General features: G+C 42.0%; 1 protein-coding gene across 2 annotated transcripts in view; it reads right to left on the bottom strand.

Moving 5' to 3' along the window:
• LOC143332654 (vacuole membrane protein 1-like) overlaps positions 1 to 23,093 on the bottom strand; it is a 57,257-nt gene that overhangs the window by 33,928 nt on the left and 236 nt on the right. Inside the window, exons 2-6 of one of the 2 annotated variants that reach the window (XM_076750349.1) lie at positions 21,378 to 21,474; positions 21,040 to 21,172; positions 18,051 to 18,141; positions 15,761 to 15,871; positions 3,284 to 3,526 (exon numbers count right to left, since the gene is read on the bottom strand). In XM_076750349.1, coding sequence (XP_076606464.1) covers positions 3,284 to 3,526; positions 15,761 to 15,871; positions 18,051 to 18,141; positions 21,040 to 21,172; positions 21,378 to 21,456 — 657 coding nt within the window. In that variant the 5' untranslated portion in view covers positions 21,457 to 21,474. Of the gene's footprint in view, positions 1 to 3,283; positions 3,527 to 15,760; positions 15,872 to 18,050; positions 18,142 to 21,039; positions 21,173 to 21,377; positions 21,475 to 23,093 lie in introns of those variants that run through there. The other variant, XM_076750350.1, reaches the window with a different exon arrangement.

The following is a 23,093-nucleotide window of genomic DNA, read 5'->3' on the forward strand; positions in this document are numbered from 1 at the left end:
AAATCCCACAGATTACTAAATGATCATGGATACATAAAACACAGGTCCAGGGAAGGTGAAAAACCAGATGTCACCTCTAAACAGCATATCAACACACTGCACTGCTAACTGCTCTCCAATCTATTTTGGACATGTGGAATGCAGTGCTTCTGGAAAATTTAAGAAGTGCTAACAAGCCCAGAGGCTCTACAGGAACCAAGATATCGATATCTAACAGCCAAAAGGAGCTTGTAGCTATAAAGCAGTGGAGCCTGGGTGATTGAGGGGAGCTTAACAGGAAGAAAGCGGAAGTGATTTGAGGGAAATAAATCCTCAGCACTTGGTCGGTTCACCAAGTTCATACCGCCAAAACATGAGGACGGGGGGGAGTGAGGGGTGAGGGGGTGAGGGCTACAGACTTAATTAACACAATGAAAACAGCCGCCAAGAAATGCAGTGTTTTTGGAGTTGCTCACAGCTCATTACTTTAATGTTTCCAGGCATAGGGGGAGAGTAGGGGTGCAGGGGGAATGAGAGAAGATGCTAAGGATACAGTTAGTGTAAGTAACAATTACAGATGGCATATAGATGATTTCAAGTCTGAACACATCCCAGACATCATACACTCCACAGCAATGAAAAAAAAATCAAGCTCTTGAACTTTCTGAACTGAAATTCAGTTCTTTAGGTGGAACAAAAACCAAATCACAGCTTCAATCTCTCACACAGGCGACCATAACTAAGTAATCGCAGCCACATTACTTGTATATAGCTGAATGGCTGAGCCAGAAGATGATTAGTGAGTAGTTAGCAACCATGGCAGCAACAACAAGCCCAAACAATCATTCTCAGGAGGTGGGGCTATGCCAAAACCTGGCAGACTGCATCTTTAATCTGGACACCCTGTTCTCTTGTTAACACTGCAGTCTTTGATGAAATCTGCCAGTTTTTTCTCATAATGGAGACGTGCCCTAATCTCCCTGGCAGCTGCTCCATTCAAAAGCTCGGCCTCTGTTTGTGAGCGTGCATGCGCCTGTGTGTGTGTTTTTTGTAGGGGGCAGTGAAATACGTCCACCTGCACAGTGGTGGTGTTTGAAGTGGAGCACTTAAGGGGAGCTGCAGTAGTGGACAGAGAGGCTTCAAGAGGGAGTAAAAAGAGACAAAGAGAAAGGAGGAAAGAGAAAGGAGAGAGGTAGTGCTAGTGGTGGTGGGGAGGGCAATGTCTCTCGTCTCATGTCACCAGTGTATCCAGAAGATGACAGGCTGGCAGGAGGAGGGGGAATGCTGGCGTTGGTGCTTTGAAACCGTGGGCACAACAGGTGTTTCCAACTGTAGAGCTGACAAGCCTCAGCCGAGGCCATGCCAGGCTGAGGTTAGAGGGGTGTGGTGATGAATCCAAGGGGATTGGGTGGCGTCGTGCGCGCACACACACACACACACACACACACACACACACACACACACACACACACACACACACACACATTATCACACCTCCAAGCATGGTTCTGCTGCTGGGATGGGTGCAGTTTGGCTTACAGAAAATTTGACTCCAGACTCTAAGATGGGGGGTGTATCTCATATAATGAAATGAAGCTATTGGAAGAGGTAAAATGTGAGGATCACAGTATCACAGCATCATTTATTAAAGTATCATTTTTGATATTAGCTTAATATTAGTATTTACTTAAACATGTAAAGAAAATGGTTAATTTTAGGGTTAAAAGATCGTGAATGAATATCACCAATAAAAGCAACTTACTGTAGTGAAAATGTGTGTGTGTAAGGGCTCGTTATCAATTAAATCAAAACCTTAAAAGGTTTTACTACATGTATATTGTGAATGTTTCCTATTTTTCATTCAGAAGTGTGTTCAATTCAATTTGTTAAGATAGCCACAAATCACAACAAAAGTATATGTGTGTGTGAAGTTAATGTATTATAAACAGTAAGGAAGCCTGAAGGCCAATAACAGTAGAAAGCAGGTTGTAGAAACCCTGCCTGGTTCCTGTGGAGCTCCCAGTAATGAAGAAGTTCCCCCTCACTGACACCACAACCCCTTCTACACAGCACAGAACAGGGAAACAGATAACAAAGAATGATAAAACTCATGTCATATGTAACTGACCAAGTTCTCTTTTCTCGATATTCAGCAGTTCTGCCTTTCTCGTGATAAAAAAACAAAACAAGGAAACTGCAGATAACAGTGGACATAAAAAAAATATTGCAGTTACAAAGAAGTCCATAAAAGAATGTGACTTCTATATCATTGTGGCACATATCTGTTCTTGTATTTCTGTGCCCTGTATGAGCATATGACAGCAGCACTAGCAGTTTCATGGTAATTCTGACACTTCTGTGAGTCATTGATAAACCTCCAGAGGCCCGATGGTAGGCCCGCAGGTAGAAGGCTGCTCCTTGCCTCAGGCCAAGCTTTACAAAGAACCTGACATTATAAATATTAGAATGTTATTTTTATATGTATTTCTACTACAAAGCGATAAAACAGATCATAGATTGAAAATATTTCATCTTTCTCAGCAGCCACAAGGCTGGTTAGAGGTGTGAAACCACCGACACTGCATGGGGGAAATTCACGGTATGAAGCTGGGGTTTTCCAAGCAAATGAGTTGTCACTGAACACATTTGCACCCACAGTGTGTATGCAAATTTGTACCATTTCTATCTTGAGCCGACTGAGCCTGAGTAAGTAATCAATAGCCACATGTGACAGTCATTCTAGTCATGTGACAGTCATTCTAGAATTAGTGAGCAAGAGCCACAGAGTCTTTCACATGGTTCGCCAAGAGATCTAAAAGATGCAAACAGTTCCTTGTGTCAAAATGTTGACAGACATTGTTCTCGTACCACAGCATGAACTGCATGTTAATCATGGTCTGATTTGTGCATTTAATTTGGAGTCCTTGGCATGTATAGTTTGGCCCTGCCCCTTCAATCTTTGGTCATTGTTATGTTTCTAGCACCGTCTATTTAAAGGCATCTTTCGAAAATAACTGAATACATTTAAAAATGCATGGTGGTCAGTCTGAAAACAATACGGTTTTCCTAGCTCCCAAGAAACTGCCATTTGGGAGATATAAAGTTTTCACCTGACAGTAACAATATTTCAAAGCACACACTCTGATTATTGGTCAAAGCTGTGGTGAATGTGCAAGGTCACTGCAAACTGCGACCAAAACTGAGCCATGACAAATATATATAAAAGCTTAACTCTGTGTAGACTGCCTGTTCTGTAGCTGTTTCAGTCTACAGCATGCATTGCTAGTGTGTAACAGGGACTCACCCACATACAAGCTTCCAGGCGGACTTTGGAGATGATGGTCCAGAGAGAGATGCTTCCCTGGATGGCTACCGATCCCATCGCCCCGTCTGCTCGCGCAGCCTCCATGCCCACCTGCTCAGCATCAGAGCCTGGTGCTGGTACTTCCTGTTGGGGACAGACTATTTGGTCTGGATAGGGTGGCTCGGGGAAATCCACTGAGCCACATTCATAGGCTGCCAAGGTCACTGATGCTATGTGTGGTCCCTGAGAAATAGAGAAACAAAGAGAGGCAGAGAGAGACAAAGATGAAGAGAAAACGAGAGGAGTAAGAAACAGAGTTGGAGTGAGTCCACCTGTTGGAACCAGTTCTGAGTCAGAGGAAGACCCCTTCGCTATTAGCATATGGAGGAAGGGACAGCTGTGAGTCAAATAATGATTGATAACTGGAAGATGGCAATTTGTGGACTAGTATCTAAGGCTGTGTCTCCTGTAGCTCCTACAGCAGTGGAACTCTTGATCTGCTTTTCACTATAAGCTTTCAGAGTCACTTCTGCTTTCCTTTCTGTAGGAGTGAAAAATGCCATTAGGAAATGGAGAGAAACACATAACTATGATTAAGATGGGGCAATATGCAAAAGTCTGCTTCATGCTGTTTCAAAATATATAAGAGAGTCAAAATGCAACAGGTAAAGGGTGGTGGGTGAAAACAATCAAAGGTGGAAACAAAAACACACACACACACACACACACACACACACACACACACACACACACACACACACACACACAACCGAGTGTAGCCGTATGCCATATACATGTGCTCCTAGGAAAGCAATAATAATGAGGAAAAAGAAGTAGCAGAAAAAGAAGCAGCTCTTCAGAAATAATTTATTCACATTGTTCCTGTAAGAATACTTAATGCTCAAGGACTCACTGTCTTTGATAAGGGCCAGTCTGGTTTACGTTTTTGGCTATTATTTATTCATTTGTCTCAATTAGGCCTCCAGTGAGGTGCAGGTTGGACTTCTGGTGCATGGTCAAAGTCTACTGAGGTGCAGACTTTGTGTTCTTGACTCAGCAAACCCTGAACAAGTCATGCCAGTATCCACGGCTGAGTAGAAAGACTCCTAAGGCCACACACTCAATCACAATTAAACTTAATAACACAGAAATACTAAAATGAACATATCAAAAGGTGAAATCTCTATTTCCAGAGTACCAGCATTGGTCATTTGAAGTCTCCTTCCTCTAATTGCATCTCTATTATTTTAAACATGAACAATTTCAGATTCTATTGTGTCCACACAAAAGAGTATAAATAATGTATCATTAAATGGTTGAATTTCATTTAACACACTGGTTTGAAGGGTAATTTAATGTAACACCTGTTTTCATGAGTAATTTAATTTGCTATTTAGGTCATGGTAAAGGTCAAAATGAGAGTGCTGGCTTGCTGAGCAGAAAAGGGTACAAAAACTACAACAAATCCTGTGAAAACTGTTATTCCTGCCACATAAACTCAGTTATCACAGATTGCTGTCTGAGAGGAACAAGGAAACTATTTGTACAAACGGCCGTTGGTCATTCTGCACTGACTCATTATGACAATATGGTTGATAACATCGTCTGAGTGCACAATGTTTGATTAAGTTTTATACCTAACAGGATCCAGTCAGGAAGACAAGGTCATGTAACTTTGCATTTCCTCTGTAAGGACGCATGTTACACACGGAACAATGATGGGTCTGAAATGACAGAGATGATCAAACAAGTCAGTAACACTAGTGTGATCCCTGCAAATAAAGGCAGGTCCATGGAGTGGGCCGATGTAAGCGGCCCCTGTGTTCTCGGTCTATTCCATGTGTTTACACTCATGCGTATGTGTGTGTAGAAGGGTGCTCCCAGTGACGCACGGGGGCAGTTTGGCATTACGCAATGCAGCGCCAAAGCAAATCTGGCAAACCTGGGGTGGGGCTGGAACTTCCGGAGCTGTATGGGACAAGGCAGGACAGGACAGGACGTGGGAGGGTAGGACAGTGGCGTATGAGACAACAGGAAACAGCTCTGTCTTCTCTAGGAACAGTGCACTCCCTTCAGATGACACAGCTCAGTTTCTATACACAAGGTAGTAGCAAGCAGGCACGGTCACATATTCATTTTTAATCTGCAAATATCACTCCCAAGACTTAAAGAGAAAAACATCTGATGCTCGCACACTTGTTTTCTTACAAAAGCAATAGAAGAATAGGAAAATTTTAAGTGACCCAGAGGAAGAAGTCAAGAAACTCCCAGCACTGACCCCATCAGACTGGATGCTCCAAAGCCTCACATCCTCCCCACTGACTCTCCAGTGGGATCACACTGTCCTGACACACACACACGCACGCACGCGCATGCACACAGACAGACTCCTCAAGCAGAATGTTTGTGTCACTGAGAAAGACTATATTCCTCTTGCTCACACATTCCAACTCTATCTCAGGTAATGTGTGTTTACCAAACACACACAGACAGGCTGCCAACAGAGAGTGTTGCGTGACTCGGAGTACCTGCTCTCTCTCGCTCTCTCGCTAATGCTGTGTCACTGCTTCTCACCTTACACAAAAGCCCAGTCATCTCACGTTGTCCAGGTGACTCACCAAATCTACAACCCTGCCCCCAACATCCAGGTAGCGGCTGTCTGTCTCATTTCGTTTCTAACTTGGTGACACACACGCAAAGTGGGACACATTTCATATCGTAGGAAGGCACAGTTGATGATAAATGGAAGAAATATAATTATTCTGCCTGAGAGAAACTATTGTTCCACCTTATACACTGTTTACTATAAACAAGGTAGTGGTGAGGGTTTACATGTGTATGCTGAAAGAACTATTCCACTTCCTAACTGTGTCTACTTTGAGATTTGCCTGATGCTGATGATGTTTGCAGCCACTAAAATACACATCAGAACTGAAAGAGGCACAAAGTTCCTCTCTCTGACCCTATGGGATCCACAATGGAGGCAACATTGCTGGCATTCCTGTGGCGACCTGCAGAAACCAACGCCTGGCCTCCAAAACGAATGGGATCCCCACTCCTGGATATGAGTGCTTCCACATAGACTCTGAGGAGACACACACAGTGTGGAATCTGCATGTGTGCAGAGCACATGTTAATGAGAGCACACGGTCAAAGCACTACTGTCAAACAGTCAAAGTACGATTACCAATGTGAGATGGTTAAAGGAATAGTCCCAAACATTAAACTTAAGTCAAAATTTCATTTAAATCCCTATTCAGACTGGATTTATTTCTCTAGGGCATTTGGAAGAACTGCCTTGATTAGAGGGACTGACAACATTTTCATTTGAATTTTGTCCACTTCACAACATGATGCAAATGTAAATATAAGCGCAACAGACTGGGGACACTGGTTCCCTTGAGAGCAGGCTATGCAAATGAAATGTCAAATGCTGTTTTCATTTTTAAGTTGTTATAAAATTGCATTTTCATTTTGTCCACTTATAATATTATAATAATCTGATTCAGTAGAATGGACTCTGAACTCTTTGGCAAGGGGTTGGCAAGCTAATCAACAATCTACATACATGGATTTTTCAAATTCATTAATATGCTCTCAGCCCAGTTGACTATCACTGAGTTAAACAATGCAGGAGTTAATATATTGGATTGGATTTGCATATGCTTTATGGGGAAGGAAATGCAGTCAACACATATTGCATTTTGATAAGCAATACTGAATAACTACATAACTTTTGTTTGTTTGGAGTTAGTGCTCCTATTCATTATCTGAGTTAGCCCAAGCAGTTCTGTATCAGCCCTGTTACAAAATATCAAAGACGAGTCTAGAAAGACAGTTGTGGGATTACATTTTCTAATTTGTAGCGATCTGTACAGCCAATCAAATTTGAGGAGCTTGTGTAGTTAATTGTCACCTCTATCCTGGACAAGTGACAGGGACTGGATTATGAGCAGAGCAGTTGCTAAAGCACATGAACGGAAAGGAGCTTCCTCTCACTGCCATAGCGAGAACACAGTGTGCGTCAGTGTGCCCACTGAAGGAGGATGTGAAAGCTGGTTGGCCAACAGTTACCGCTGAGATGATCTACTGACACACACTACCGACCACCTTCTCTGGCCCATGGGGTCCAGCACCACAGACAGTAGTCTTGAATTGTTAAACACTTGATATATATGTGTGTTACACTGACAGTGACATTTGCATTAGTTCAGCAGACACACATACTCATAGCTTAATATACCAGTGTAGGCGTGATGACTTGAATTGCAATGCAGCCTGTGCAAGAAGGGGGCTTTTTACATTTTAAATTATAACTACTGTTTCACTCTGTGTGCGGAAATGATGCAGTGGAGTGAATACACTCAAGATAAAGTTTCATTTCGTATCACATCCCTTTCAAAAACCAATACATTCCTTTAGGAAGCAGTAGCACACAACAGTTACATTCAAAGTGTCAGCCGTCTGCAGGCTATAAATACATTTTAAAAACCACTGAAATTCGCCTTTGCACGCCTTGTACTGAGCTATATTTTAAATGACCAAAGATCAAAGAGATACAAATTATAAAGGGAAATTCAAAATTACATGACCCCTAATGTATTGTTTTTAATCATGAGATCTTACTGGCCCATAATCATCCCAGCCACCATTCATGGGGTGGACTCCTCTTGTTAGTTTATGGTGGCAAATGCAGTTGCTTACGAAGCCCCAAACCAGACTTTAATGGGTGACCATAACCTGACCAGTTCTCAGTGACCACCACCACAGGATGGTCCAGTCATTAACAGGTCGCTGTGGTTGTCAAGGACCATTTAAGCACATTAGACACGGTCCGGCTAGCATAACCTGTTAACCGCTTCTTACAGTGGGAGACTGCTGGAGGCAAAGCAGGACAAACATTAGAGGTTAGTTCGTTATGAAGAAGCCCTGGTCGGCATCTCTGAGGGAGGTAACAGAATGCTGGACTGAGGCCAGTGATGGAGCAGAGACAGACAGGAGGGGCAGGGGGTGTTTGGAAGTGGGTGGTAAGCACACACATACACAGTGAGATGCTGGAGGTTTGAGGGGCTGGTCCCAGTGATTTATCCATGTGGTTTCACCATATGACTTCATGTTCGGAAACCTCTCTCTGACTAGCACACAGACACACATTCTGACCCCCCACAGAGTGATAGATTATACACCCGAAAGACAACACTTTCATTTCAATTCAAATGATTTGAAACTGACTTTAAATTTAATGTACAAATTCAGGAACTTACAATGGCAACTTAAATAACCTCACACTGTGCACAACACATTTCAAAAGGAAAACTGTAAATATGATGTGTTTGCAACAACTTAACTGAGTAGGGCGTACATTTGAATCTTTCACAAATTATTTCTAATTATCACTATTGGGTGCTTCCTTTGTTGCTAAAATATGTTTTATCACGAATCACAACCACTTCATAATATTGTTTTCTGCTAACCTCGGCTGACCAGGAAAATACCAGTTCAAATGTGGCAAATGAAAAAACTTCTGAATTTGACCCAAAATTATTTTCCGAAGTACTTTGTGTGTCTAAAAACACGACAAGCAGTGAAATAATCATGCTCAGTACTTAATTTTGAGTTACATAATATGTGCACAAAACATAGATAATATGTATAAAAAATTCATTCTGATTGTACACATTAAAAGAATTAACTTTTTTCCAAATCATAATTTACACATAATGCGAAAACTATATTTGCATGCTCTACTTTCATTTTTTTTGTTGTTGTAAATCATCACAATCAGAGCTGAAACAATCTGATCAATTCAATTAAATGGCAACTACTTTGATAATCGATTAATCATTTAAGTCTAGTGTTTTTCCAGTAAGAACGCCCAGTGTTCTCTGGTTCCAGGTTCTCAGCTGTGAGGATTTGTACTGCTTTTTTTGACTTACGTGACAGTAAATTGAACATTTCTGTGTTTTAGACTGTTGGACAAAGTAAGCAATTTGAAGACATCACCTTCATCATCACAATTTTCTCACATTTTATAGCTCCAGAAAATAATCAGTAGATAAACCAAAAACAGAAATAATCCTTTGTTGCACCCTCATCACAATAAAAACAATTGTAAAAATCTGTAAAAACTGAAAAATTTAAAACATAAAGTACATACGCTGATGCATCTTACGCTGTCTAAGTTTGATGATGCTTTGGATGAATTACATCAAAAGCACAATGAATGTACATTCTTTCTTTGAGTGTGTTTATTTTTTGCAACTTACACTACAACAGGGAAACAAAATGTTGTTAACCACGGAAAGTCCATCAGGATAAAAAGAAGGCTGATGCAGCAACTGCTACACAGACCCCCCCAGGGTGTTCGATTGTGTGAAGGGCCATTGAAAAGGATGGGGTGACCTTAATGTTAGAATTTAATAACAAAACTTTACTTCAAATAAGTTAAACATCTGCAGTCTGCCAGAGGCGCTCTGGTTTGGTCTGGTCAGGTTTGGCTTGTTCTGGCAAGGTTGTTGGTGCCATTCCAGACTGGCTACACACTAAGCCCACTTTGGCTCGGAATTGGCTTCCTGTGGGCTCTGTGTGTGTGTGTGTGTGTGTGTGTGTGTGTGTGTGTGTGTGTGTGTGTCTTCAGAGCGATTGGTTATTGTACTTGGTATTAACAGGACTCCTGGGGCCTTCAAGACACAGACAGACAGACGCATGCCTTGGATGGCTGGAGTGTGACAGTTAAGATTGAGAAGCCATTACAAACAACACACACACACACACACACACACACACACACAGAGAGAGACAAATCCCCCATTTACACATCTCTCTGGTATTCATCTTTAAAGGAGTTTGGTAAAGTCACAAGACGTTTGGGCAGATCCATGTCTCCAACCTCATGTGGAAGAAAATCAATTACTTTAAAATCATAGATGAAAGCAAATATGCTGTTTGGTTTTTTGTCTTTTCTTTTCATTGCCAAAGGAAGTAAAGGCCTTTTTGTGGCATTTCATATTTATACCCAAAGTTAGATAATTTCCCTCACAAGCAGCTGCAGAAGCATTACTTACTAGTGTAAAATTCCCACCCAACGTATCTTTATGGTATGTAAGTAATACTGCCTGTTCAGTAGTAGGAGGATCAAACCCAAGCGATAAGTTCTGACACACTATCTACACAGATGTAGTTAAAAATTAACGGCTCCAAATTTAAGAGATGGTGAAGTTAAAGTGAGAGATCCGTTACTGCGAGCCAGTGGTGAGTCAAGAGTAGCTTTTCAGCTTTTCAAAGGACTGCTGAACTTGATCCTGATGTGTCACTCATGTTTTGGGTAACACGCATGCAAGGTATTAATTCACTCCTTGGTGAACAGAGGAGAGATTGTGCTATCGAGTCATGTTTGACACACAAAGCAAGTATGGCAAAGGCAGGGAAATTCTGAATCAATATCTTGGCAATGTTGATATATGCAGTAAGTTCGCACTCATCAGTCAATTTCTAAAGGCCCGACACCGAGGAGTCTTATCAACTCGGAGTTCAGAAACATCTCTCTAATCAACACTTGTCAAGTGATCAAAAAACAAAAGGCATACAAAAACAAAACAAACACTCGTGAGTTGTGGAAAATTTAGTCCAGGTCATAGAGACCTGCTGGAGTGCGTGACTCACAAATCACACAAAGCAACCAGGTTTCTGTCTACGTGAACGTGAACGTGCCCTATTGTTTGCTTCTTGGATTTGTAGCAAGACTAGTTACCGTAAAAGACAATGGTCAGGTTACTGACACACACACACACACACACACACACACACACACACACACACACACACACACTAGTCCTTTGTCCAATACATGCCATGCTGTGACCGAGTTTCTCTCACCCACATATTCTTGTCAGACTATGAATGTGTGGGTGGACTGCACCTAACTGTATAACGGCATATGAGCGGGACAACTTTAAGGACTTGGGCAGCAGTGTGTGTGTGAGTGTGACGGAAAAGACAATACAGGGATAGTGTGTGGAAGCCACACTCTCAGACCTGTGCAGCGCTTACAGCGATAGTTGGCGCTAATTAAAGCTGTGCTCCTGGTAATTGCCAACAGCCAAAACTTAATTTTAGGGGGTTTGCTGGGGAAAATCTGTATATTCTACACAAACCTCCTCTGCAACCCATAATTTAGCAATCCTAAAAAAAACTGAATATAGAAAACTACACGATGTTGCTTTATTTAGTTGAGCCACTGGTTTATTTTTTGAAAGACAAGGGACTGTAAATCAAGAGTCATAAACAAGCTACAAACATGGTTAGATTTTTTCATTATCCCATAGGATTGGTGTTGTTTTTTCCCCAGTGGCTACTGACATTCATGCTCCCAGAAAGACACAACATGTACACCTCTCGCTCATAAAACAGCTCAAACCCAAGAGGGAGAAAAAAAAAAAGACTACCCTCGTTGCTATTATGTAAACAGCAACGTGCGCAGCTTCAATTATAATGACTTTAATTCTTTGTTGCTGTTGATTTAACGTTGAGCACAACAATTTTCATGCTGCCCATAATGACTTAATGGCAACAGCCATTACTGAAAGTAATTTAATGGTGGATGACTCAGATGAGCTCTCTTCTAAAATATTTACAGCATTCCCAAGCTTTCAAGAGTCACACTCATCGCTAACCCCTTCTCGGTTAAAAGAGGATTTATGGAGGGCAGTGACACTAGTTGTTACTAGAAAACAAATACTTAAAAACCTAAATGGGGATGAAAGCCGGTCCCACTCATAATTTGATCTTCACAATCGTTATGGCAGATACATGCGCAGGTGCAGGACTTTCAGTGTGCGTACGTGTGCATGCGTGTGTACCGATCCTCGCCTCTGCAGACCCTGCCGAAATGAGATCTCTCCTGTGTTCCTGCGTGATTTTATTGTTTTCATGGTCTGTATTATGAGCACCCACCCACTACCCCCTCCCTCAGAGCAGCTGGATAAAATACACTTGATGGTGTGCCAAGAAGTGTGCTTTTTTTTCTTCTGTACGCTTGAGTTGCAGGGTTTTATCTTTCTCCAATAACCAGTCCTGTCCATGTACAATGATCTCCCACAGTCTCAGCGGGATGCAAACACAGAGAGGAGACACAGGGCAGCAATTGCCCATGTCAGAGAACAGGAGAGCTGCCACTTCTGCTCTAGTTTCATTGACTGGGATGGTTTGCATGTTACTGGGTCTGCATCCCCCTCTGCTGGTGACTCTACAATATTCTCATATAAACGTTTGCTGCTTCTTGCCAACCACTAAGGATGTGTGCCGTCAATATGTGATGTGTGGTCATTTATTTCTAACAGAACCCCTATTAGCAGTAAAACATTGTCATATCAATTTCACAGAGGTTAAACAGAAACCTTCTCAAAGTGCCCAGTTCAATTAAGTCAATGGTGCGTCGGCAGAGAAAAATGTGACCACACATTTACTGTAACTGGAGGAATAGAAAGAATTAGCTTCAATGAGGGAGCAAAGGCCTTTAAAGAAGTCAGAAAAACGACTGCTGGGAAGGGAGGAGAAGTCACATGACAACACAGAGTCACATGTTATGTCATGTGAAAACAGCGCTACAGAGGACCTTAACGATTATTAAACATGCTAGTATTCTTGTAAGGTCAGTAGGAGTGCAATGAAATGCATTTGTTGGTAGTTAGTACTTTTATGGTTTTGTTTTTTTCATTGTTTTGTTGAAAAGTCCAAACCTTTCAAACTCACTTTTGTTTTCCAGATCTTTATTTGCCAGGGAGAGAACATATGAATGTTCAGCAGCAGCCTTTATGTGAATAAAAGATTGACACTTGGTAACAATATGATCATACAACATTGTAAAGTATTCTAGTGTGAGTGTGGTCTGATTTTCCTGGTTTATTGACATCTTAAGACCACTGGCGCCCTCTACTGACTCTTTATAGTAATGACCTGGCTCAGCTGCAAACGTTTTAATTAATAATTGTTTGCAATCAAATTAATATTGGTAAATGCAATTAATTTCTATGCGCTATATTTACTAACAGAGCCTTATCACAATAGATTTTATTCTAATATACAATACTATTTAGCAGAATGCAATCTAGACTATTTCTGTTATCAGAATAAACAGGTGCTGCTGCAAGTAACAATGATTTTCATCAAGCATTCCTCTACAATTTTTTTTCTAGATTAGCTCTTTGGTCTCTAAAATGTAAGAAAATATTAAAAAATGTCCTTAACAATTTTCCAGAGCCCAGGGTGATGTCTTCATGTGTCGTTTTGTAAAACCAACCCTCAATCAAGTAATTGATTTGTCAACTGATTGTTTGAGCTCTGCTCTCTGGTTTACTCAGCTGCTCACAATCAGGCAGTTTGCTGAAGTGAAGATGCTTTAAAGTGTTTCACCAACTTGTAGATGGGATGAAAAGTTGCGCAATAAAAGTTCACTGTCGCACTGTGTATTGTATTGTGTATTTTCACTGGTGCACTTGTATATCACTTACAGTGAAACTATGGTGGTGTTCTTTCCAAATGTTAACATGGATCTAAATCAAATTCAAGAGCTGGTTAACACCCAGGCCCAATTTCCAGCACAGTATTACGTCTTATGGACAGGAAGGAAAGCAGTGACAGAATGGTCAAGCTGCAAGTGTTACACTTGTAAATGTGAAAGGACATCTTTGCAAGTGTTCTGAAGTTATTTGACCCAGTTATAATCCCTGACCTAGTCCTAGTTCCACAAAACAGGACAACATGTCTGCTGGCACTCACCACTGTTCACTTACCACAGAAATTCTTCAACTTTTTTTACTGCTAGAAATCAGAAATATCTGTCAGGACCCAGAAATCTATAAAATCACTTGGGAATCTCAATGGCTTCTTTAAGACAGCCTTTCTACAGAAAAGATGATGTATAATTATAATTCTCTGAGGTCATATTTGTGCTTCTTACTTGTGGTTGAGGCTAACAGCGAGAAAGAGAGGAAGCAAATACTAGATCAGACAGGGTTCTTTATATAAACAAATATGGTTAGACTAATAATCCAGACCAATATTAGGCTACATATTTATTAAAATTTGAATACCAGCCAATGCAAGACATTCATCTTCAAAGCAATAAATGATCTCCACTGACGACAGACTGCTTTCTTAAAATTTGATATGGATGTCTGACCAGAGAATTCATTCCGATGTGGACAAATTGGACTGCCAACAGGTTCACGTCTGTCAGTCTGCACAAGCCTGCAATGTTTCAATGTTTATAGCACTGTCTCATGGTCTAAATGCAGTCTCAGAGGCATTTACCACCTACAAGGAGTCCATTCAATGGGAATCACAGAATGCTTAAAAATGCTATTTTTCAGACAAACAAGACAAAAAAAACATTTTGCTTGAATATCTACATAAAAACATCATGTATTAGTGGATTAAATCCAAAAACATCTGCACTAGTATCGGCCTTTAAAAACAATATCAGTCAAACTCTATAAAAAATGCACGACAACAGCTCTAGCAAGGAGCACCAAGTTCTTTCATGAACCCAATGACACTAAAACCTGCAGTAGCAGCCACGCTCACTAGATGGTGACAACCCACTTGAAAACCTTCCGAAAAACTGAGCTGAGCCACTGAGAGAGTCAGAACAAACTCTCAAATTACATTTGGAGCGCCAGAGTTTGGCTTTTAAAAACAGCAGAACGGAGGACACGCACTTCAAAGTTTCCAGTTCAGCTCCACTGGGCAAGGGCACACGAGTGCAACAGTGGTCTCCCTGATGACAGATGGACTCAGAGCAGTGAAGACAAGCAGATGTTTTGGGACCGTGATCTGATCAGCAGTAGAGACCCAACACCTCCCCATGCTCAAAACAGAGCAAGACCAGTCAGAGCTGGGGGAAAAACAGAAAGAAAGAGGAAGGAGAAGGAAAGGGGGAGTAAAAGGGGCAATGTAAGTAGTGGAGAGACATAAAAAGGAGAACGAGTAAGGGGAGGGAGTGTAAGAGAAAGTGAGAGTGAGCGACACAGTGGGGAGCAGGAGACCGGGGAGAAAGGAAAGAGAAAGAACTCAGATAGGGGGAGGGAGAGAGTTTTTATCCTCATGTGCACTCAGTCAGAGGGGTCAGTGAGTGCGATTGTTCCTGAACTGCCTGTCAAAACAGTGCGGCTACCACAGCGCCTATTCATCTCCGCCCCACTCTGAAATGCATGCACGCACAAACCCATACTAACACACTCACATATGCATGTGCACATGCATAAGGAGCCTCCAAAAGCTTTTAATAATACTCTCACTAAAGCCTTAGCAACAACCCAACAGCAGCATCAACACAGCCTTTTGAGACCTGCGTCACTGCACCACCATTACCTACTGTTGGAGTTTCAGCTCTGTCATAAACATGCGCAGACAAGAGCATAACTGCAGAGTGAAAGTGGCAGGCAACTTGTCGTGGAGTCACAGAAAACATTTTCTTACCAGGTAAAGGAGGAAAGTGTGCAGGCCGGTGCCAAGACCCACCGAGGAGAGGATGCCCAAGCCGACCCAGTAGGCGCACCACAGCGTCTTCTTCTCCATGTAGCGTACATACTGCAGAGGCCAGAGAGAGGGACGGTCAACCACATGGCAGAGACACATGCACAGAATGTGAGGAAAACAAGAAGGGGTGGGGGGGGGGGCACAGAGAGAGGAGGGGAGGGACAGAGACAGAGACAGAGACAGAGTGAAAGAAGGTACGTGAGTGAAAGTGCGCAAAACAGAGGGCACTTAAAAGGGTGGGAGAGGGCAAGTGAGTGGTAGAGAAAGAGAGGGAGAGGAAGAGGAAGAGAGTGGGAGAGAGACCTTTATAGAGACAGAGGGTGTTGTTGAGTTTAGAGGACAGAGCCGTAGGGTAGGAGTGTTCAGCACACTGATAGAAGAACAGCTCCATTATTCTTGTTGATGGCAGCCAGCTCTTACACAACTAGTAAAGTAAGGCAAGCCAAGATCTCTCTATCTCTCTCTATGGTCCTCTTCCTCATGTTCATATACCACTATCACTCCATCTATCACTCCGTTTACACCTCCCCCGAGCCAAGGCAGGTTGTTTTCAGGAGGAAGCATGGAGTGTGTAGATTACGGGAAGAGGGGAGGGGACTGACGGGTGGAGGGGATTGGGGGAGCGGGCTCTGACCAAAGACTTCATTTCCCAGGAAACCAAGCAAAACAAAAACATCACATACCGACTCTCTCTTTGCTGGCAGAATGCTGGGAAGTGCAGTGCCAGCCATGGGCAATTGTTACGTGAAGTTACTGATTACACAACTCCTGACTGTCTGCTTATAACAGTGAAAAAATGTTTCATGGCAGTGGGTTTCAGTATACTGCAGGTCACTGCTGGAAAAACACAAAAAATGGGGAAAAAAAAAAAAGAAAAGGGAAGATCTATAGCATAGTCTGCTGTGGTTGACATTCATATCTTCAGGAGCGTACTCTGTGGACATAAGAGATTAGCAGGTAAAAACTGAGCTTTGTGGGAAGTGAATAAACTATTGTGATGTAAGCACACTCCCACAAGTACACACTTGTTTGAGATGATGTTCATGCAGGTATACTCTTACAGGCACTCTTGTGTTCTCCCACTCTCTGTGTTGATAACTATATGGGACAGTTGCACTATAATCAGACTTGATCACACATCACTATGTAGAACCTACATAAAGAGTAAATGGGCTGCATTAAATAGAACTTTTCAACAAAGAAGAAACCGTTGAGCGGTTGAGTGTCTTGTTAAAGGGCATTTCAACCTGTGGGCAGGAAGAGCCAGGGATCAAACCACCAACCCTTTGATGAATAGTAGGGGTGTTTAATGTCAGGGGTGTCGATTTTCAATGTCGAAAATCAATCGAAATTAGCTTTCGATTTCAATCATTGAAATCAAAAGACTGGTGAATAACCAGTCTCAGTATTTTTTCCTCCCCACCTACTTGTGTGAATCCGGTGTGTGCCTGAATCATTGAAGAAACAACATTTCAACGATGACACAGCATAGCTTACCGGCAGCCAGCAGCTGCACTTTTCAACTTGACACATGGCCACTGTCAGAGTTGGAGATGGCAGAGAAACTGAACTGGAATATACTCCTGCTTCCCCCCTGCAACATTTTGCTTGTCCCATTAGATAGATCAATGACAAACTACAGTTTAAACTACAGTGGGCTATGCTACACATCACACACAAGCAGACAAGCTGCTGTGTGTGTGTGTGTGTGTGTGTGTTTGTGTGTGTGTGTGTGTGTGTGTGTGTGTGTGTGTGTGTGCTGCTGTACAGAACCATTCTGCCATCTAGTGACTCTATTTTTGCTTTTGTGTTAAACAGTTTGTTTGAAATAAAAATATTTTAATTTTACCACATGGCCTTTGTGTGGTACATTCAGACATTACACTGTTCATCTTTACAAATCAGGACTCAATACTTTAACAATGGCATAGCCGTCAGTGCTGACAAAAATGTCAATTGAAAATGAAATTGAATTGTGGATTTGGAGAAGCACGACACCTCCAATGAATAGAGACCTGCTCTACCTCCTGAGCCATAATGGCCCCAAACATGTGTATAACATTCAGTGTTATGGACTGAATTATATCCTCTTTTGAAAGACCCAGACTTCATGGTTTCTGCCAGCCTGACAAGGTGAGAACTTGAACGGAGTTCAGGCGCTGAACCTCCATAACAGCCAAAGTATGGTTATAATGTACTATATTAGACAATATTTAGAGTATTCAGTCACCTTCTGGTGTGTTCCTTCAATACAGTAGGCAATGGAGAGGAGGATAAGCAGGATCAGCAGGCCAAACACAGTCTGTCTTTGCTGCCAGAGCCTGGGTGAAGAAGAAGAGAATGAAGGCGGGAAATGATGAATGCAAGTGTGAGGGGGCAGAGGTGAATGGTATTCAAGGCCGGGAGTAAGATGGTGAGTAGGGAGGTCAAAGTGTGAGGGCAGATGAAAAAAGACGAGGAATCATTAGAAGCATGCATGAGGCAGTATTAGTGAGAGGAAAGGATGCAAATCTTTGGTGGAGAGAGGACGTAATTTTCATTTCAACTGCAGGGGATCTGCTGGAAACTAGTCAAGCCACTGCAATTACAGTCACCAACAGGAGCAGCACGTTCTCAATACAATAATAGTCATGTGAGTGATACACTGCATATACTGCAGAAGTAATCCTTTGATACAGTACCTACCATGCTAACCTGTATTGAGAAAAGTACATATTCACACAGTAAGGTGGATATGTGTACATAAATAAATCAAGGAGTAAAAGTGCCACTTTATGGCTGATGGTTGAGAGAAGCGTATGAACATGTTTGCAGATTGTATGCTGATGCTGAATGTTTGTCTCTTATGCCGATTTTAAGAGATAATGGATTCAGATGAAGACAAATTCATGATTTACACCTAAAACTTGCAAACTTGAACTTGACACACTTGAGCCTTTTTTTAATTGTGGACTGGACCTCTCAATAATGAAGAAAGAGTTAACTATCTACCTGTTGTGAAACAACTCACAACTCATTTCACTATTATCGTAAGGTAAAGTCGCTGACACTGGTGGAGTACATTTAGTGTAACTACTGTAAGGTTATGTATGATTTAGACTTAATTAACACTACTAAGCTAACATTACTACATAGCTGTATGACTGTTAGCTAACAATGGAGTTACGTCGCGTTCTAAAAATAGCTAGCTTAGCCGTTAAATGACTGACAGGCGGATTTTTTCTGCAGAAAAAGTAAACTACTTAACTTTGATATTTAAGCTACATTTTTCTGATAATAATAATGATAATAATTATAGTATGTACTTTAAGTTAAGAGTTTTGAATCAAAGACTTCTTCTTGCCAAGCAAAAGCTAGCCAGCTAATGTCAGCACTGTGAAACTGATGTTTGTTGCTATGTAAGCTAACCCCAGTCGGAGTGTATGTTGGCTAAGTGCGCTCCTGGGATGCAGCTACATGTGGTTAGAAAACATGAGCTACCAGCGGTAATACGCTTCAGACAGTCTAAATGGCTGACTCCATTTTTTTCTTTCTCTATCTCATTAAGTTAATTGACTTACCAGTGTCCTGGGCGGCTGGGTATGTCAAAAGTGACGTGGTATGCAACAAAGGAGCACCGTGACCACTCCCCCCCCCCCTCAGGTGCAGGCCGAGGAAAGTGAAGGAACATGTCGCCCTGTCGTGCATAAAATTATGCCTGTTGGAGGCAATTACTTACTGTATGAGCTGCTGCCAGTCAGTTATTTCACTCCATATACATTTCCATATATCATTGTAGGTTACCTGTATCACGCTGAAAAACTTTTCCTTAGCTTTCTCACTGGCTTATGTCTTTAAACTGGTCTCTAATGTTTCCAAATAATTTGTTTAATTTGTGTGAATGCAGAATTTGGTTTAATTTCAATCATATGACTTCAGTACATACCATCCCAGTCCTCCCCGTCTCGCCACCAGTGTCCCTGTTTACATCTTGAGCAAAGCCAGTGTAGCGCCACACTGCTGAAACGTATGTCGCCCAGAGGACTCCCTGTGCATATGCTATAAATTACAAACCACTTCTATCAACATACAGGATAAACCTCTCTGTGCTCTCCTCGACTAAGTGGTAATGTGTTCACATGTACCCCCCTGCAGCATTTACAACACCATGTGTTTTGAGTGTTGGCGAACAGCAGCTTCTTTCAGTCAGAACACTGCTCGTGGTGCTTGTGGTTCACCACATCCTCTTGTAGTTTAGAAAATAAACACGTTGTCCTTACATACTTAACCGCAACGGCCTCCCTGAGAGTACACTTCGACCTTCTTTTGGGCCCTCGGTGTCAACAAAGATTTTTAGGTGTAACTGACGGCATATTTTGGAGCAGTGTGGAGAATTTGGCATCACAGCAAACTCTGACATAGTCTGGTCTGATGCTGTTGCTTTGTGAGTGAGGTAACGTCAGTCAGTGAGGTGGAAAGACCTGGTCTGCTGGCAGTAAGGATGAGGAGTAATGAGAGAAAAAAAAGAAAAAGAAAAGCAAACCTTGTAATGTCTCTTTTGTGTTGCATTATAGGTTCCATTAAGCCTCTGACTGAAGACTAAACTATAAGAGAGAAGACCTTCTGGGCGATAGCACTGACACAATCAAGGTCACCTCCGGTCTGGTTTTGTGTTAGTGAGTGTGTGTGTGAGAGAGAGAGACAGTGTGGAGAGTGTATGATGGCTTCTTTTTTTATTTCACAAGCATCACATCCTCTTTTTGCCTGAGACTTACAAGCAGCACTAGCACCTTTATAAATCAAACTAACATCACAAAAACACTGCTGCTGTCAGTGTGACAGTGGCATCACCACATGAATGATGCATACTGAAGTCATTATGTACTGGATATGATGCTTTCTTGGTCATAACGAATTCTAAGTTTATAGAGAATTGTGACCAAATGCACAGCACTTTATGCCTAAAGTTTAATCTTGGCCTTTCATCACCTTTTTTCAACTTGAACACATGTATTAAATGTATATTGATTTTCTCCAAACTGCTTGTATGTATCAAGTGTTTTAGTCTCACTAAATTGTTGTTGTAGTTTGGACTCTTTGAGTGTAAACTTTCATTGACCAAATGCATTCATTCATGACATGCAGCCGGTCATTGGAAAGTAGAGAAAACACCTCTCGTGTATTGCTGCAGAAACAGGGCTGTGTTTTGAGGGGAGGTTGCATCCCATCCTTGGTCTCACCTCCATATCCACTCTTTAAGGGTGACGAGCAGTTCCAGAGAGAAGTAGTGCAGTGTGAGCAGAGGTTTCTTCCATAGCACCACAGTTTCACGCTCCTCCCTGTCCCTCTGTGTTGTCTCATCCACAGACAGCTCTAAGTCAAGCCGCACAGCGTGAGTGTTGCAAACACACACACAAATAACCATTAGAGGAATTAACACTTTTAAATAAATCTCATGCAAGTATAATGAACACTTCATTTCAAAGGCATTTTAGCACTCATGCACTGATATAAAAGTATCTTTAAGCATTGATTTGATCTGCTGCTCAGCTGTATATTAGATGTCTTTTGCTTTTACCTGTCAGCTCTCCATTTTGCTGTTCCTTGACACCAAGACGTCGCTGAGGTAGTTCACTTTCGGCCGAATGCTCTGCCATCTTATTCACCAGGAAGTGCTGTTAAGAGAAGACACACGCCTTAAGCACAGCATCACGGGCTCCATACAGTACACTGCTCATCAAATCTGAAAGTGCCACAAGCCCAGAACAAATACAGACTCACATGCAACAACACACAGCACCCCCAAACATTCTCTACACTCAAACATTCCTGTATACACACCAGCTGGCCAGTCTGTGTTTTCCTACTCTTGCGTCCTGCAGATTATTGGGTACCCAATTAGGTCTGTGCCTGAGCTGATGAGTACTTTAATCAGCATGAATGTCGACTCTGGGAGCACGTCTTGTTAATTGTTATGTGTGCCCACCTCCCCTGGTGTTCAAAAGGCGTTCACAGTGGAGGGAACAGTGATATGTATAAACAGTGGCTGAAAGAGCAAAGGACAGGATTTTGCTTATTGTTTCCTCATTGTCATACTCAAAGGGGATCCACACACATTCATGCACGTGCACACAGGCACAGACTGTCTCACTGCAGAGCCTCAGGTCTCTCAGGAATCTGTCAGTGAGCAGTGAAATGGGGACTCTGACATGGAGGTATGCAGCATACCATCTGGTGGAATTGTCAGTGTCTCTCGCTCGCACACACACTTTGTCTCTCTCAGAGCTTAATCCCTCTATCCTGTGCCCTAGGTCTGGGCCTCTGGCTCCTGTTTCCACGCATTCACCCTGGCTGGGCTGTCAGGCCACAGACAATGTACAGCACTGGTAGTACAACAGGCCAGGATGCCTCTTTAGGACCTGTAGGAATCAGACTGATACATTCTGAGGTTTGTCAGAATTGCTTTGATTTTCTCCGTATTACCTTCAGATTATTCCTGCAGTGGCATTTACAATAATTGTGTGTTGCTGAAGTTCCAAGGACCTGAAAAGGTTTGAGACCACTTGGTACGTTGAGCATGTCTATGTGTCAAGTGTTATCTTGAAGGACAAACACACACATATCATAAGCACTGAACAATAAGGTTGTGGGTACTTTGCAGTAAATTTGTGCAACTGAAGTGTCACACAGAGGAAAATAAAAATCTCAGACAATCAGACTGCAAGGCATTTATAGAGCTACCCTTGGCCTTCTCAGGGAACCACAAACAAAAGCTTTTCATCACAGACCTTAAACCTTGAACACACACAGTCACACAAGAAGTATTGTGCCAATGCTTCATGCACAACAGTGTTTAATACACCCTATCATTTCTCCTCTTGCACTGAAAACAATGCATTGTTGAGTAAAAGGGCTCAGCAAAGTGCGTCAGTGTCTGACATCCTGTCAGCAACACTAATTAAATACACTGGTGCCAAACAGGTCAGTTTGTACAGAACATGCCCCTCAGCTGCTAGTGTGCAAGTATGTTCTGTAACATTTCTTCTTCTAACAGTTAATTTAATATTAATCATATTTCAATACATTATTCACAATCAATACCAAGTAAACCGTTTCATAACAACACTGCAGCTTGTGTGAAACACAGTAGCGCAGCACTGCTCCAGCACTTGATTGCGCAATCGCTCCTACCAAAACAACCCAGACCTGTTGAGTAACTCTTGTGTGAGGGACAATGAGAAACTCAATGCAGAGCACATACTTCAGAGTGAGAAATTTGATACACTGCAATCAA

This window comes from Chaetodon auriga, chromosome 15 (assembly GCF_051107435.1).
Source record: "Chaetodon auriga isolate fChaAug3 chromosome 15, fChaAug3.hap1, whole genome shotgun sequence".
Lineage (NCBI taxonomy): Eukaryota > Metazoa > Chordata > Actinopteri > Chaetodontiformes > Chaetodontidae > Chaetodon > Chaetodon auriga.